The 16,045-nt window shown below is 38.1% G+C and overlaps 2 protein-coding genes across 3 annotated transcripts in view; both read left to right on the top strand.

Annotated features, from left to right (window-relative positions):
• Positions 1-6,745, top strand: part of Calm2 (calmodulin 2) — a 15,978-nt gene extending 9,233 nt beyond the window's left edge. Inside the window, exons 3-6 of the mRNA XM_010615791.3 lie at positions 4,433-4,576; positions 4,657-4,763; positions 5,208-5,343; positions 6,211-6,745. Of these exons, the coding sequence (XP_010614093.1) occupies positions 4,433-4,576; positions 4,657-4,763; positions 5,208-5,343; positions 6,211-6,239 (416 nt within the window). The 3' untranslated portion in view covers positions 6,240-6,745. The remainder of the gene's footprint in view (positions 1-4,432; positions 4,577-4,656; positions 4,764-5,207; positions 5,344-6,210) is intronic.
• A 3,946-nt stretch (positions 6,746-10,691) lies between these two features.
• The window catches only part of Stpg4 (sperm-tail PG-rich repeat containing 4), a 36,302-nt gene continuing 30,948 nt past the window's right edge, over positions 10,692-16,045 (top strand). For both annotated transcript variants that reach the window (XM_010615790.2, XM_010615789.2), the window contains exons 1-3: positions 10,692-11,721; positions 13,259-13,318; positions 14,672-14,929. In XM_010615790.2, coding sequence (XP_010614092.1) covers positions 11,638-11,721; positions 13,259-13,318; positions 14,672-14,929 — 402 coding nt within the window. In that variant the 5' untranslated portion in view covers positions 10,692-11,637. The remainder of the gene's footprint in view (positions 11,722-13,258; positions 13,319-14,671; positions 14,930-16,045) is intronic.

Below are 16,045 nucleotides of genomic sequence, written 5' to 3'. Positions count from 1 at the left end.
GTTGTTTTTTTTTTTTTTTTTTTTAATAATATGATAAACCACACTTTACAGATATACCCTGATTAGTAAGAAGACCTTTCAGTTATATAACTTGCTTCGTAATAACTGTACATCTGACAGCATTTGTAATAAAGAACACATACAGTTCATCAGAATCTTCTTTGGGATAAATTTTTTTCATTGACTTCATTCCATAAAACTAGATTTCCAGGAGGATTAAAAGAAAAATATGCTCTTAACTCACTCTCTCTTCTGCCTTTTCCTGCACCAGAGTTCTTTAAAGTTATTCTTGGATCTAGGTATTATAGTGAACTTTTAGAGGAGTCAAAACTAATGTGCAATCAGGGACTTTTTTGTTCCTACCATATAGTAAGTACTGAATAAGTATTTCTTCAATAGATAAATTCTATTCTCTGAGGTATATGAACAAAAGATGTCACAGAATACTACTACCCTATCTTGCAAATTCTTAGGCCCTGAACTCATGTAGCCCAGGCTGGCCTCGAACTTGGAGCAATCCTCCTGCCTCAGCCTCCCAAATGCTGGGGTTACAGGTGTGCACTACCACACCCAATTCTGCTATGGTACTTTTGAAGCTGTTTTGATCATGTAAAGTGTAGAGATTTGTTTAGAAATTATAGTAGCAAATGACTTGGTCTAGGAAAAAATTAAAGTTAACTAGAATTGTCTAATGTTCTTAAAGAGTACTTTGGGCAAGTGTGACAGCACAGCAAGTTGATTTTGTTTTTTTATGAGTTTGCCGTGTCTTCAGTTTTGACATTCAAAAGACAGTGGGAAAATGTACAAGAATTTTTTTGTTTTAAATCTGTTCCAACACTACATCAAAATTTTACAATTTTGTAAAATAGGCCTTTTTTTTTTTTTTTGCAGTTTCACGATAACCTGTTTTAATTAAAGTGTTTATGTGATTAGGAAAGAATCCTAGGGTTGCTAATGGATAAATAAAACTCAAGTGAATATATGACATTTCTGAAAATTTCTATTTAGGCATACCTGGAATTAATTTTGAGAGGTCTTATACAATTAAAAAGGATAGCTGACATTTAGGACCTGTTGTCTTTATTGTATTTACATTTTAACTTCTGGATTTATATTTCAGGTCATTTCTAGTAATTGATGTTTAGAATTATATGCTAGTTCTGAAAGGCCCGTGAATGTAAATTGTGCCTTGAGATTCTGCAAGGATTTTTTGTAGGTATTTCTTCAGAGTAAGGAGCATGTGCAATTTGGAATAAACCTTGATCTTTAAAATATTTCTTTTCATGAATGAATAGATATATCATGTATAATGTTTTATGTTTGGATTTTCACTTCAAACATTTAGGGTAGATTTTAAAACTTGCTGAAGTACTGAAATTTAGAACACTCATATACAGCATAAACTTAAACCATGCATCTTCCAGAATTGAGTATAGTTAAAACTATAGAGTATTAACTACCTTTAAATATTTGGAATTTATGTATCTAATGTGTTATAAAAGGTGCCTGAAGCTAGGTGCTCTGTAGCAGAGAATGTAAACAAATTCCTGTCTCAATAAATTTTTGTTACCCAAAGTATTAAATGGTAGGTGCTGTGTATGAACTCTTAATAATAGTTTGTGTTTCTACCCAATTTATACATTGTGTTAAAATAAAATAAACTTAGTGGGCTGGGGATTTAGCTCAGTGGTGCCGGCTGCCTGTTTTGCAAGAGCAAGGTCCCGAGTTTGATCCCTGGTATCAAAAAAATAAAATAAACTTAGTAAAATGAAAATGTCTTCATAAAATGCTTTTTGTAGGTTGGAACTTGCTGATCTTTCATAGTACGCTTCTGATTGACTTAGATCATATTTTTCTGAAATTAATATTTAAATGGAGTGGAACAATGAATGCTACATACTGTTGAATGCAGCAAGCTAGGTACTATAAACTAGTGAGGTGTACCTAATAAAACTGAGTTAGAAAGTAGTTACAACAGTACAGACAAGATCATTGGCCCTTGAACCAAAATACTTTTTAGAGGTGAAAAAAGAATCAAGCAATGTTTATTTGCTTGTTTGTTTAATTCATTGGGGCACTGGGAAGCTTGAATCCAGGCTAGCACAGAGCTACTACATCCCCAATCCATTTACTCTTTTTGGTGATCCTTCTGCCTTATCTTTTCGGTGTAGGCAATGTTTATTTATATAGGCACTGAAAGATTGAACTTGGGGCCTCATGCTGAGGTACACCCTAGCTGCCCCCCCCAGTCCCACCCCAAGATCTTGCTAAGTTACTCAGGCTGAGCTTAAACTTGATTTTTCTCCTCTTGCCCAGAGTGCTGGGATTAGAGGTATAGGCCACCATGTCTAGCTTGCAGGCAATATATGGTAGAATTCAACAGAACTTGTCCATAGGTTTAGGCATGAGAGAAATTAAAGTGGTGCCTTGGGTTTTGATTGTGTCCTTAAGGTTGTTGAGTATGGAATTCTGTGTTCAGACTTTTAAATTTTATTTTTGAGACAGTCGTACTAAGTTGCCTGGTTGACCTCAAACTTGCCATCCTTTTCCTTTTCCCTTAACCTCCCAAGTAGCTGGAATTTACAGGCATCCGCCACCTTGCCAGCTACAAGTATTCTTAAACTTGGAAAGGTAGGTACAGCTACTCTCACTTAACAAAAACAAAATTGAGGGTAGGAAAGTCCTGCCATGTTTACATTGCTACTAAGCAGGGCTGAGATGGTTTTAAACTAGGAAGTCAAGTTCCAAAGCCTACTTTAGTTTCTAAATTTACCTGATGGATTGTAGACAACTAGGTGGTTATTGACGAATTTAGCATGCTCAGCTGATGAGTTGATACAGTGGTTAATAATGGATTGCAAGAGTAGTGGTCTTCATAACTAAACTCTTGAGTTTAGTTTTAGATTAGGAGTCAGAGATACTTTTTTAATGGGCAAACTCGGTAGAGGAGGAGTTTGAGATACAGTGGTATATGGTACTCATTGTTACTTGGTTCTAGGTGGTGAGATGACAAAAGGTGATGATTGTTTTTGACTGTAGAGGATAGCAAGTCATGGGGTGCAGTTGACACCACATATATGTTCTAGTTTGCATGCTGATTACCAAGCAAATGATGAGTACCAGACAAAATTTCCACATTGAAATTTGTCAAATACTCTAAATTTCAAAGCAGAGTACCAAGGTATGACTAATAAGAACTGGAACCTAGAGTGTTAAGAATTGGCTCAAGGACAGACAGGGAATAAATGACGAACTGTTAGAGAAAATACTGAAGCATGTGTTCAGCAAGTGTTTTCAGATGCATAGATGTGTTAGGAAAATTATTTAATGGGCCAGTGAACTTTGTAACTGCTTTGATATTTGTTTGCAGATAAGATCTAATAGTCTTTTTAGAAAGTGCCTTGTTGGGAAAATAATAGCTTTGCTATTTATTAACTCATTGGTATAATCTCATACCCAGTTTAATCTCTTAGTTTTTCTGTATGAAAGTAAATGGCAAAGCCAGGTAGTATATGGAGTGTTGGCTGGAGTTAGTGGCGAGTTAGAAGGAAGGTCACAGGAAGACCTTAAGGTATAATATATTTCACTCTATTACAAGCTTGGAGTTGTTCTGAAGAAAGATCTAAATTTTCTTTGTTCTTAGTAATGCAACACTTAGCTAAAACTTACTCATATTTTGATTGACCAATTGTTAATTTGTGTGGACAATTGGTGAAAGCCTTTTCTGTCTTCTAAAAAGGAAACTAGCCTATTGGACTGTAAGTTTAAAAGTATTTTAGTTTGAATTTATTAAGTAATTGATTTGTACATTAAGTGTAATGCAAGTAAACAGTATTATTACTCTATAAAGTACATAGTATTTAGTATCAAGTCATTTTTCTATCGTGAGTGAGATTAGATCCATAGTTTTTTTGCTTTTGGTTTTTTTTTTTTGAGACAGGGGTCTCACTATGTAGTTGAGACTGACCTGGAACTCACTATGTAGCCCAGGCTGGTCTCGAACTCACTGCAATCCTCCTGCCTCAGCCTCCCGAGTGCTGGGATTACAGGCATGCGCCACCACGCCCGGCCTAGATCCATAGTTTTGAAGTACATTACAGAGTAGCTTCAGTGAAAAACAGAAGCTAGTCATTTGAGGGTTTGAGACATTTCCTCTTTCGACTTAGATTTACTTTTATCTAAACTAGATGTGATTTCCTTGCGAGATTTTTACATGTAAAACTCACTGGTAGCTCGGAGAATAAACTAAAATGGACAGATCTGTTTGAAATATTTTCACAAGGTTTTCTGATTTGTTAGAAATTAAAGTCTCATTTCAGTTGTTATCTTCAGTAAGTAAATATCTTGTTCGCTTAGGAGTCAATTAGGTAACATTTCATTAGGGAATTTTTTATTGTTAATATATGTATCTGAATTGTGGTCTTTCAAACAGAATTCAAAGAGGCCTTTTCACTATTTGACAAGGATGGCGATGGAACTATAACAACAAAGGAATTGGGAACTGTAATGAGATCTCTTGGGCAGAATCCCACAGAAGCAGAGTTACAGGACATGATTAATGAAGTAGATGCTGATGGTAAGTCTTCAATTTCAGGGTGTGGGATGGCTTGAAGAAGTATTTACAATCTACTTAATGTTTCAAATGAATGATTTCAGGTAATGGTACAATTGACTTCCCTGAATTTCTGACAATGATGGCAAGAAAAATGAAAGACACAGACAGTGAGGAAGAAATTAGAGAAGCATTCCGTGTGTTTGATAAGGTAGGCATTAAAAGGGCAGGATGTGTTAGAATTTTGAGGATGAGGACAGGTACTCAGGGCCATCTACTCTTCGAGACTTGTGCCTCTGATGATTTATGTCAAAAATTTATTTAAGAATTCAATATGAACTAATAACTTGTATTGCAATAATCTTCTGGCAAAGAGGTATCACTTGATTTTGGAGCTAATGAATAGGGGCATCTTGCTTACTGACTTAGAGATTTGCTAGAGTTTGTATAGATATCTAAAGCGTTGGCCCTGGGGATTAGCTCAGTGGGTTCCGCTGCCTGCCTCACAGGCACAAGATCCTGAGTTCAATCCCTGGTACCAAAAAAAGTGAAAAGATTTCTAAAGCGTGTATTTCTCTTAGATGAAGATTTAGTTAAATTTATTAAATTGTCACTACAATTCTAATTTTAAAAAGACATACTAAATTTTCTCTAGGATGGCAATGGTTATATTAGTGCAGCAGAGCTTCGCCATGTGATGACAAACCTTGGAGAAAAGTTAACAGATGAAGAGGTTGATGAAATGATCAGGGAAGCAGATATTGATGGCGATGGTCAAGTAAACTATGAAGGTATGTCTTTCACTCTTACTCCTTTATTCTATGCTCAGATTTTTTTTAAGTTACAAGTACTTGTTAGGAGGGCTGCTTGCCTCGCAAATACAAGGCCCTGAGTTTGATCCCTGGTAAAAACAAAAAAACTACTACTTTTAGGTGTCTCGGGTCAAAATGATTGACCTTTCCTTTTCAAATTAGGTTGGCTAACATAGTAAATATTTGTTTACGTATTGCTATTTAGAAAGAGCCTACAGAAATAGGCATTGGATTCTCTTTTGTTTTCCCCCCTGTAATTGATTTCAGTGTGAAACTGTTCATAATTCCATGTACCATATGTGACTGTAAACTTTGGAATGGCTGTTTCAGGAGATGGAAACACCAGGAATTGAAAGGATTTCCAGGGAAAACTTTATATGTTTTCACTTGTATTTTTCATGATATAACTGCTCAATTTAGAAAACAACAACAAAAAAAGAAAAAAAGCAGGGGATTTAGCTAAGTGGTTCCACTTCCTGCTTTGCAAGTGAAATGTCCTGAGTTTGATCCCTGGTACAAAAAAAAAAGAAAGAAAATTTAGAAAATAGCATAACAAGCATTCTAGTCTGCTTCACTCTTACAATATTGAGTAGTAATAGTCTTAAAATGTAAATCTAAACTAAGCCATGAAATGCTTTTTTATCATGGCTCATTCAAAACATTAATTTGGCTTATACATTAATAATCTTGAATAATTGAAGTTTATAAAAATTTCCCACCTTAGCCGTAAATAAGCTCTTTTCTTTACTTTATTCTGAAGGAAAGGTTGTATAGACTGCCCAGTAATGAGTAAATGTGATTTGTTGTCCAACTTTTGCCATTAACTAAATTTTGTTTCTTTTTCAGAGTTTGTACAAATGATGACAGCAAAGTGAAGACATTGTACAGAATGTGTTAAATTTCTTGTACAAAATTGTTTATTTGCCTTTTCTTTGTTTGTAACTTAACTGTAAAAGGTTTCCCCTTTCTGTCCAAAAAATATGCATGTATAGTAATTAGGACTTCATTCCTCCATGTTTTCTTCCCTTATCTTACTGTCATTGTCCTGAAACCTTATTTTAGAAAATTGATCAAGTAACATGTTGCATGTGGCTTACTCTGGATATATCTAAACCCTTCTGCACATCTGAACTTAGATGGAGTTGGTCAAACGAGGGAACATCTGGGTTATGCCTTTTTTAAAGTAGTTTTCTTAGGAATTGTCAGCATGTTGTTGTTGAAGTGTGGAGTTGTAACTCTGCGTGGACTATGGACAGTCAACAATATGTACTTAAAAAGTTGCACTATTGCGAAACGGGTGTATTATCCAGGTACTCGTACACTATTTTTTTGTACTGCTGGTCTTGTACCAGAAACATTTTCTTTTATTGTTACTTGCTTTTTAAACTTTGTTTAGCCACTTAAAAAAAAAAAAATCTGCTTATGGCACAATTTGCCTCAAATCCATTCCAAGTTGTATATTTGTTTTCCAATAAAAAAATTACAATTTACCCAACTGTTGCTCTCTGAATCTGAGTCCTTTAACTGTTGAAAGTCAAATGTTTGAAGATAAAATATAGAATTGGTTTTTCCTTGAAATTATCCAAATGAATTTTTTACTGTTCAAGATTGTATTTAGCTTGTGGGGGGCGGTGCCCAGGGATCAAACTCCAGGACCTTGTGCTTGTAAGGCAGGCGGCGGCACCATTGAGCTGAATTCTTGGGCCCTGTATTTAGCTTTTGAATGTGGGTGAAACTGCCTTCAAAAGATTTAAATGAAAGACTTTAAAACCTGTGAGTCTACAGTTGCCAGTCTGTGTAAGGTAGGTGTTACATTATTTCCTTTGATTTCATCTTTCAACATGTATTTGTCTGTGTTCCTTTTTCTGGGGTATGGGGGATTGAACTTGGAATCTTGTGCATGTGAAGCAGGCAGCGGAACCACTGAGCCAAATCCCTGGCCCTTCTATTTGTCCATGTTGACTTCAGTCATGCAGTGAATTTGGTGTATTCAAAATATAATCCACATCTTTTGGGCAGGAAGATCACCATGGTTTTACCTCTTCATTTCTTAATTTTTCAGTCATTGTACTTTTTCATTAATACAAAGGAGACAGCAGAAATTTTCAGCGTTGTCTACCCTACAACATGTTATACAAAAAGTGCTTTGAGGGCCAGGGATTTCAGCTTGGTGGTTCCACCTCCTGCCTCACAAGAGCAAGGCTTCAATTTCGAGCCCTGGTATCACCCCAAAAAAAGTGCTTTGGATTAGATTGGCAGTGACTAAGCCCTGTTTCAGTTTTTGCTTGATTTCTGTCACTGCTTTCTCTTTAAGCTACTCAGAGGTGGTTAACAGGTTTTGTTTTGCTTTAAACCACCTTTTAAATAAATATTGAGTATAGTTCACTCTAGCCCTGTAAAATTTTGGATTTCCCAGGGGACGGTTTATTACTTGGGTTACTGCCCCATCACAGGGAAGTCACAGACATTGATAATCCTGTGAGCATGTTATCACATGTTAGCTGATCAGTAATATAGGAAGAGTTGGATTTTCCCTGTACTGTGGCCCTGTGGCCCCCTCCACTAGATGTTAGAAGAATTCTGGCCAGGACAAAAACAATGTGAAGTAAAGTCATTTGAGTAATTGCAGCAATATGTGATCCTGAAGGAAGTCTTCAGTTACCCTTCCAACACGAGACTTTTTTCAATAGGGTCCACTGAAATAATGTGGCCCAGACAGCAGTCCTTGGCATTTGTAGTTAAGTGCTCAGTGTTACCATGCTGTTAAATCAGTTGCAGCCCTTGTAAAATAAAGGGATTGGGTAGTCATTGGTATTTTTTTCAGTTAGAGGTTCATATAAATTAATACAATAGGAATGGCAAAAATGTAAAAGGGGAAGCACATACTTTGGATTCATGTATCTTAAACAGATGGTAATTATATTGGTGATGTTATCTTTACAGGCGTCACAAAGTAGGCATCTTGATTTTAGAGGAAATTGAAAATTCTGGAATAGTTGCAGTTTAACTGGTTTGAGCTGGGTTCTTAATCATTTCTTTTAACTTTGTGTACAACATAAATGTATCTGGAAGCTATGGGGTTTAAAATGATAACTTCTATTTAATCACTTTATACTGGCAGAGTTGTGGTACTTGTTAATTTATGTAATATAGTCTAGCCTGTTTGCTTTCAGGTACTTGTCAGTAAACTATCCCTAATTGAAGATTATCCTCAGTTATGTATTTTCTCTATAGAGTTTTTAGGAAAGGGGAACATTTTTAAATGGTAGCAGTTACTGTTAGGTTACCCTGAAAATGATCCCTGTACAAGACAGTCTTTTCTTCAGAGGACATTTTGTTTATCCTACATGTTCCACCTGTTTCATTGGTAAAGTCCTTGAAATCACTGACCCATACTGTTTCTATTTTTGAGACTTAGGAACTATTTTTTCATCAAGATGTTCTCTTCAATTTTCACACCTTGTATGGGTTTCTGGACTTCTCTGTACCTTTTGTATATTTTGTTAGTCTCTAAGGTCCCAGTCCCTAGCCTGCTGAGCCAGTTTCATAGGCTCAGCCAAAATAAGAAAATGAAATGAGACACAGGGATAGACTTGATCTGTTAAGTTTATGTTAAGCTTGTGTTTACTTCTCTCTTGGCTGCCTAGTTTCAATTTATTTTAAGCCTAGTGCCTGACCCCTTTTTAAAAAATGAGTTTAGGGCCGGGGATTTAGCTCAGTGGTGCTGCCTGCCTTGTAAGCCCAAGGACCCAAGTTCGATCCCTGGTACCAAAAATTGGGAGAAAAAATGAGTTTAGAACCCCATGTTTTGTTTGATTGGGTTGAACTCACGTCATTGCGCTTGCAAGGCAGGCACCAGAACCATTGAGCTAAATTCCTGGCCCTAGAATCCCCATATTTTAAGAGAAACCAGATGAAGTCCTCTAAAGTTTTAGTCCTCAAAGGTCACCCACAATGATGAGGGCTGGTTAGAAGTACAGAATCTGGGCTGGGAGTAGGTTCAGTGATACATGTATGATGTCTTGAGTTCAATCCCCAGCACAGCAAAAAGGAAAAGGACTGGAGGTCTTGGGCCCTGCCCTCGAATCCAAGCCAGTTTCCATTTTATCAAGATGACCAGATGTTTGTACACAATTTCTGAAAAGTACTGCTGTAATTATTTTCTAGTTTATAGGGGAGAACACCATTTATTCAAATATTTTAGTCCCTTCTGTGTTCGAAGGGCTCAGTTAAAAATCACGTTTTGGGAATGTTTAAAATTAGAATTAGCTCAGCTGGGATTCTGCTGCCTGTCTTACAAGCACAAGGTCTGCAGTTTGATCCCTGGTACCCCAAAAAATTAGAACCCAAATGTGGGTAGTGCATGTCTTGTAAACCCAGCACTTGGGAGACAGGCATGAACTATAGTGAGTTAAAGGCCAGCGTGAATTACATGAGACCTCTCAAAAATAACTATAGATACTGGGAGAAATGACTTGTCAGAATGAATCCTTCAAAAGAGATAGGTACAGGGTCTTTGGAACATGATGGACTACGCCCAGGACTACTCTGAGCTGACCCTTGGAATTTTACCAGGTGTCCAAAAATCTGCCAAAGGGCTAACTAAGCATATGTTGTGACAGAATTCTGAAGATGGCGTATTGGATTTATACAGCAGAGCATGAAGTTTTGGTGAGGGAGAGAATAGGGTAGAGCTTGAACTGAATTTTGAATCATAACCCCAGGTGGGTAGGGATCACTTTACCCCCTCTTAGACGAGAACACAGTACAGAACAAACAATAGAAAATGAAACCAGAATGTGCATCCATTATGGCTAAGTGGATGCACACTGACACGGAACTACCTAAGTTTCTTTGGTGTGAGAAACTGAAAGTGTAAATAAGGATCAAAGTGCATGATAAAAGGGAAAAGAAAAAATGTAAACGAGGTCTTTGTAAATAGGAGTGGAGGGGTTGAAGGGAGGGCAGAGGAATGGGAAAAAAACCATGATACATTATGTAAAGGTGTAAGTTCCCAATAATGTAATTCATATACCTAAAATGTACCGACAAAATTGTATCAAGGGCTGTTAGGCAGTGTTAATATTGAACACTTAATGAGAAAATTAATTTTGTAAAAATTTTACTTTTTATATCTGTCTTGCTCTAATTTATAGCCTATTAAAATGTAGCTTATGCTAATACGTTAAATTAATAGTTTAAAAATATGCAGCCAGAGTTCAAATCCTGGTATTCAAAGGAAAAGCACTTAAGAATGAAGGGGAGGGCCAGGGATTTATTTAGCTCAGTGGTGCTGCTGCCGGCCTCCCAAGTGCAAGGTCTTGAGGTCAGTCCTGGGGTACCAAAAAAAGGGGTGTAGTCACTACAGCAATGAAAAATAAATGAATTTTAGTAAGAGTGGAAAATACCTACTGGGTTTGGCGTGGGGTCACCCATTAGTGCAGCCTTAATAGGCATGTGTGTTTGTGTGTGTGAGGTTATGATTTAGAAAGCATGGGGACTGAAAGAATTGAGTCCACAGTTTTGAAAGCTTGAGAGCAAAAACCCGTCTAGATTTAAATTTGACTGTCATATCTGTGATGCTGAGTCTGCTCAGCTGTCAAAGGAATCCTCTCATTCATAAAATGGGACAAGACCTGCTTTCTAGGGTTGTGAGGTGAGGATCAAACAACATACATTACATGCAAAGAACACAGAAGGTACTCAAAAATCAGATTAAGGTGGAAGGACTGACTTTTTGAAGAGGAGAGGATTTCTAAGTTAAGCTACAATCGAGATGCCCAAAGCAAGAAGGGTCTATATAGAGAGGCAGGGTGGTTTGTGGCTTCACAGCTAGTGAAAGCTGCTGTCTATAGCGCTCACTCCTCAACTCAGAGGCGACCCGGATATTGGAGATGGCTAACACACACTTCCGCCTAAAAATGCTGTGAAGCACGGCCTGCAGTCGGTGCGGGACTGAGGGTGGGGTGATTTAGAATGGGGCGATGGAGAATGTGGGTCTGCTCAAACCCGGACCAAGACTCCCTTGACGGGTACTTACCCAAAGTCTCTTGGTGACTCTGGAACCCTCTAGATTTTCTTATATGTGTGCAAGGCTCTGGAGGGATTTCCCCGCCGCGTGCCCGCATCCCTACCCCCGGCCACTAGAAGAACCTGCGGATCCCTGCGCAGCCGCAGCAGCAGCAGCAGCAGCCCACGCTCTCTGCGCACTCTCTCGGGAGCCTGTGTCTCCTAGCAACCGGACGCCAGCTGCGCCAGGGAGTCCAGGCCATAATGGAACAGCCGGTCATCGCCATCCCCTCCGACACAGTATTAAAAGAAGACCTGAGGCGTGGAGATCCGCTAGTCACTGCCTCGGTAGCATGCACTAACGCCCGCCGCCATCTGCCCTTCTCCCAGGCCTTTGAGCCCTTCTCCTGTCTTCCTAAATTCTCTCCCTGCCCTCACATATGGGTGCACTGCTGTCTCATCTCCCTAACCACTTGATCTTTATTTCCCTTTCCTTTTCTGCCTTCCATTCCCCGTCATCCTTTTTGAGTATTTTCCTTCTTCCCGATATTAATTGCTCTAGATTTCTGTTTTACTAGGGCGATTATATCTTACTTTTTCCCCTCCTACTGAGAGAATGTTTTTTCCTTCCTTACTCTGTTACATATTTTGCCCTTCTTCCCAACTTTAGTACTTTTACATTTTTGAAATTGTCTTTAGTTTTTAAATAAATTTGGGTGAAAGATGTTTATGCTATTGTTTATTTTTCTCTTTTAAAGTGTATTTGAAATGTAGAATGGGAGGATTTTAGGTCACCTGCCTTGGGCTAAACCAAACAGCAGGCTGCCAGTTACCTTCCTTTGGATTTCTCATGCTTGCCTCTCTGTCTCCTTCCTACTTCATTTCCCTGTGCTTAGGTAGAGGTGGGAAGGCCTGTCTTGACCTGCCTAGGAAAGTCTGCTTTCTGTGACTATAAACTGTGCAACAGAAGATTCAATATAAACCTAATAAATACTATAGGAAGAAGTTAAAATAGTATATATGAAGCCATACGGTTTTAGAGAAATGTGTACATTTCATAGTAAAACTAAAATCCGGTACTTGTACACGTGAGTGGATTTCAGCTACAAGACAGGAAGAATGAATTATACCAGGATTTTTTAATGGGTTAAATTATTTTTAATGCATTCTTGCTTGAGGTGACCCATATTTCTTACTAATTACTAAAGCATTATAAATGAAATGAAAGTAGAACTCAATAGTTTAATGATTTTCCCTAGTAGAAATGTACAAGTGTGGGGGGAAAAAAACCCCTCTCAAAGATACACAAAAGCTCAATAGTGTTCTGTGGCCAGTGAGGCTTGAAACAAATGTGAAATAATGAATACTATGGAAGATAAGAGCTTTTGTGGGAATACCAAAATAATCTGCTTCTTAATTTGGCAGGTGAGGTGTTTCATATAAAAGCTGCTGTTTATTGTTGAGAACTGGTTGTGGGTGCAGGTCTGCATGTGCACTACCCTTTTCTCAGCCCAACTCTAGTAAGTGCTGGTCTTTTATACTCCTGCAATGAAGGCAGAGGCAAGAGACTGAGTAACTTGTCCAGGGCACTTAGCTACTAAGGGAAAGAGCTACGGGTGAAGCCCTGCTCTTTTTTTTTCTCTTAAGAACACATCTATTAGCCTTACATCTCTGGGAGATGGGAACATTTACTACTCTGAATTCATCAAAGATATTTAGATACTTAAAAGCACTTAAGATCTTAAAATATTGGGCAAATTTTATCATTGTGTAGTTTTTAATGATGCCTTATCAATTTAGTACAGAGATTAATGTCAAGTAAATATAAATTTAATTTTAAGGGATCTCCTCTCAAATGAATGCTGTGTTTTGTGTTTGTTAATAGAAACCAGTGTGGAAGACTTCATCTTTTCAAAGAGAAGTTTGGTGGAGAACAACATTAACAGTGGGTATATTTTCAGTCTTTCCTGTTCAAACTATTTTTGTTCCCCTTAAGATTTTAATCAGTCTTACTTTTTAAGTTGGTAACAATTATGAGAAAACTGCTGGTTCAGATCTACATAGACCCAATTTCATATTTAGAATTTTAGTATTAGTGTATGAATGAAAAATTAGCTTTAAATTTTGAGTGTCGGGCTGAGGAATTAGCTCAGTGGTTCTGCCACCTGCTTTGCAAGTACAAGGTCATGGGTTTGATCCCTGGTACCAAGTGTAATGAAAGCTAAGACTATAAAACATCTCTAGGAATTCAGGTACTTTACAGAATATTAAGTAAGGTCAACCTTTGATCCTATGATCTTGCACAAGAAAGAAAAAAGGATCCACTCTGGAAAGGTGATTTGGCTCCAAATTTTATTTATTGTGTATAGAGCAGTGATGGCAAACGTTTCAGAGACCAAGTGCTCAAACTGCAACTCAAATCCCACTCATTTATCGCAGAGTGCCAACACTTCCCCTATGTCTGTTGTTATCTGATGCTTGGCTGCTGGGAGACATTGGGTGCCTTGGCTCACGTGATGACAGAAGGCTCTGTGTTCCCACTGTAGCACGAATGCCATAGGTTCACCACCACTGATATAGAGCCTGTAATATTTGTTAACATGGTCGGTATATAAAATGCATAAAACAAGATGGTAATATTTGAAAAAGTGACCAGAATATCAGCTTTTCAAGAGATAGTCTCTGTATCACATATTTTCTATCGACACCTTTCAATAAGAGAGGGAGCCCATGGCTCAAAGCCTTCTTGGAATTGAACTAATTTTAATAGCAGAACTGAGCTGAATGGTCAGTGGAAAGGTGACTACAGCATAGCAGTGACTTACACAGCAGATCTGGCCTTTCAGCTTCATTGTGGTTGGGGTTTGAAAGTGCCAAACCTCTTCTTGCATTGTGTAGACCTTATGCTCTGCCTGTTCATCCTCAGGCTCACATTTTTATCTTTTTAGCTTTCCCCTAAGGGCTAGTTAAAACTGTGTTATCTGCTAAGCAGAAGTAGGATAGCTTTTACTTAGGCAAGAAACTATCCTAAGTAGTCTCCCTAGAGGCCTGCAATCTGTAGTCAAAGTTGAATTGCAAACAAAAATAATCCTGAAGTTGCCTTTCAAAGAGTTAAATTTCAATCATAACCCATTAGTAATAATGCAGCAATTGTTTCAGAAAGATGATCATGGATTCTTTTGAAATATTCTGTTGAGAGTGTTTGTTTGATAGAATTTCATTAAACATGAATGCAAAGAGAAATGCTGCATAGGAATGACCCAAGAGTAGATCTGATATTGATGTCAATTTTCCACAGAATACTCCTATACCTGGCACTTATCACTTGAAAACTTTTATTGAAGAATCCCTGTTAAATCCAGTTTCAGCAACCTACAATTTTAAAAATGAAGGAAGAAAAAAGCCACCTCTTGTGCAAAGAAATAATCCAGTCATAAATGATCTTCCACTCTACAAGCCTCCTGACTTCCTGGACCTGTTAAAGAAGCAAGTGGCCACATACTCATTCAAAGACCAGCCCCGACCAAGCCCCAGCACCCTAGTTTACAAAGATAAGGTAAGTAGTTGCCAGTAGGTGGGTTTTTGTAGAAAAGCTACTAAATGCTCCTGACAAAAAGACTCTTTATGCACAGAGTACATATACCCGCTACCACCACCACCTTTGGGAGAAATGAAAAACCTCCAGGAAGTCGTCATTCCTGTAGAAACCAAACAAGAGCTGCTTCATGTGCAAATGTATCCAATAAGATTTTTCCCTGTCAGGTCTTTTGTTTTTTGTTTTGTTTTTTGAAACAGGGGTCTTGTTGTATATTCCACACTGACCTTGAACTCACTACATAGCCCAGGCTGTCCTGGAACTTGTGACGATCCTCCTGCCTCAGCCTCGAGAGTGCTGGGATTACAGGCATGCACCACCACACTTGGCTGTGAGGTCATCTTAGTCTCAGGAGAAGTACTTGGGGAGAAATCCTTCCCTCTGGTGAAACTCTTAGCAAAATTCCCCTAATTTAAGGAGCCTCTGGGATCTTACCTGTAATTGGGCTGTGCTTGACCTCTTTAAACAGTTAGTTGATGTGAATTTCTCTTCTTTTAAGCAGAAAACACTGGCCTCCCGGTGAGTATCCTTGTTACACTGTGACTATAACTGTACACTGCAGAGAAGCTTTGAAATTTTTTTCTAGTCTGGAAAGAAAAAAGATATTTTTCTCAACTCAGTGGTAGAATGTGCCCAGCATAAGACCATGGGTTCAATTCTAGCCCCCCCCAAAATAAATGAAATCTTTTTTTTTTTCCTTGTAGAAATGAGCCTGTGGTTATAGAACTCTCAGCTCCAGCAATCCTCTTGTGGTCTTGATAATTTGGAACTCGCAGCCGTGCTCACAGTGTTGTGCTAGGCTTTGTGGAGGGAAGACGTTCCTGACCCAGAAATGTTTAACTATTATAGTGTAAGACAAAATCTATCAAGGGCTGAGATAAATACTGCAGCAGGAAATGCCAAGGGAGAGCTCAATGTGGGCTGGACTGAAAGGCTGGAAAGCTCCCTGGATTAAGTGGAACTTAACTGGTCCTTGGCTAATATAAGATTCTTAAAGTCTGTGGCTCTTGAAGTTTACTATGGTCTTCTATATGTATTGTCTTAGTTTCCTGATGGTTTATGTAAAAAAAAAAAAAA

Source organism: Fukomys damarensis, unplaced genomic scaffold, assembly GCF_012274545.1.
Source record: "Fukomys damarensis isolate Sample0158 unplaced genomic scaffold, DMR_v1.0_HiC HiC_scaffold_2, whole genome shotgun sequence".
In the NCBI taxonomy this organism is placed as follows: Eukaryota; Metazoa; Chordata; class Mammalia; order Rodentia; family Bathyergidae; genus Fukomys; species Fukomys damarensis.
This window is presented reverse-complemented; position numbering and strand designations above follow the sequence as displayed.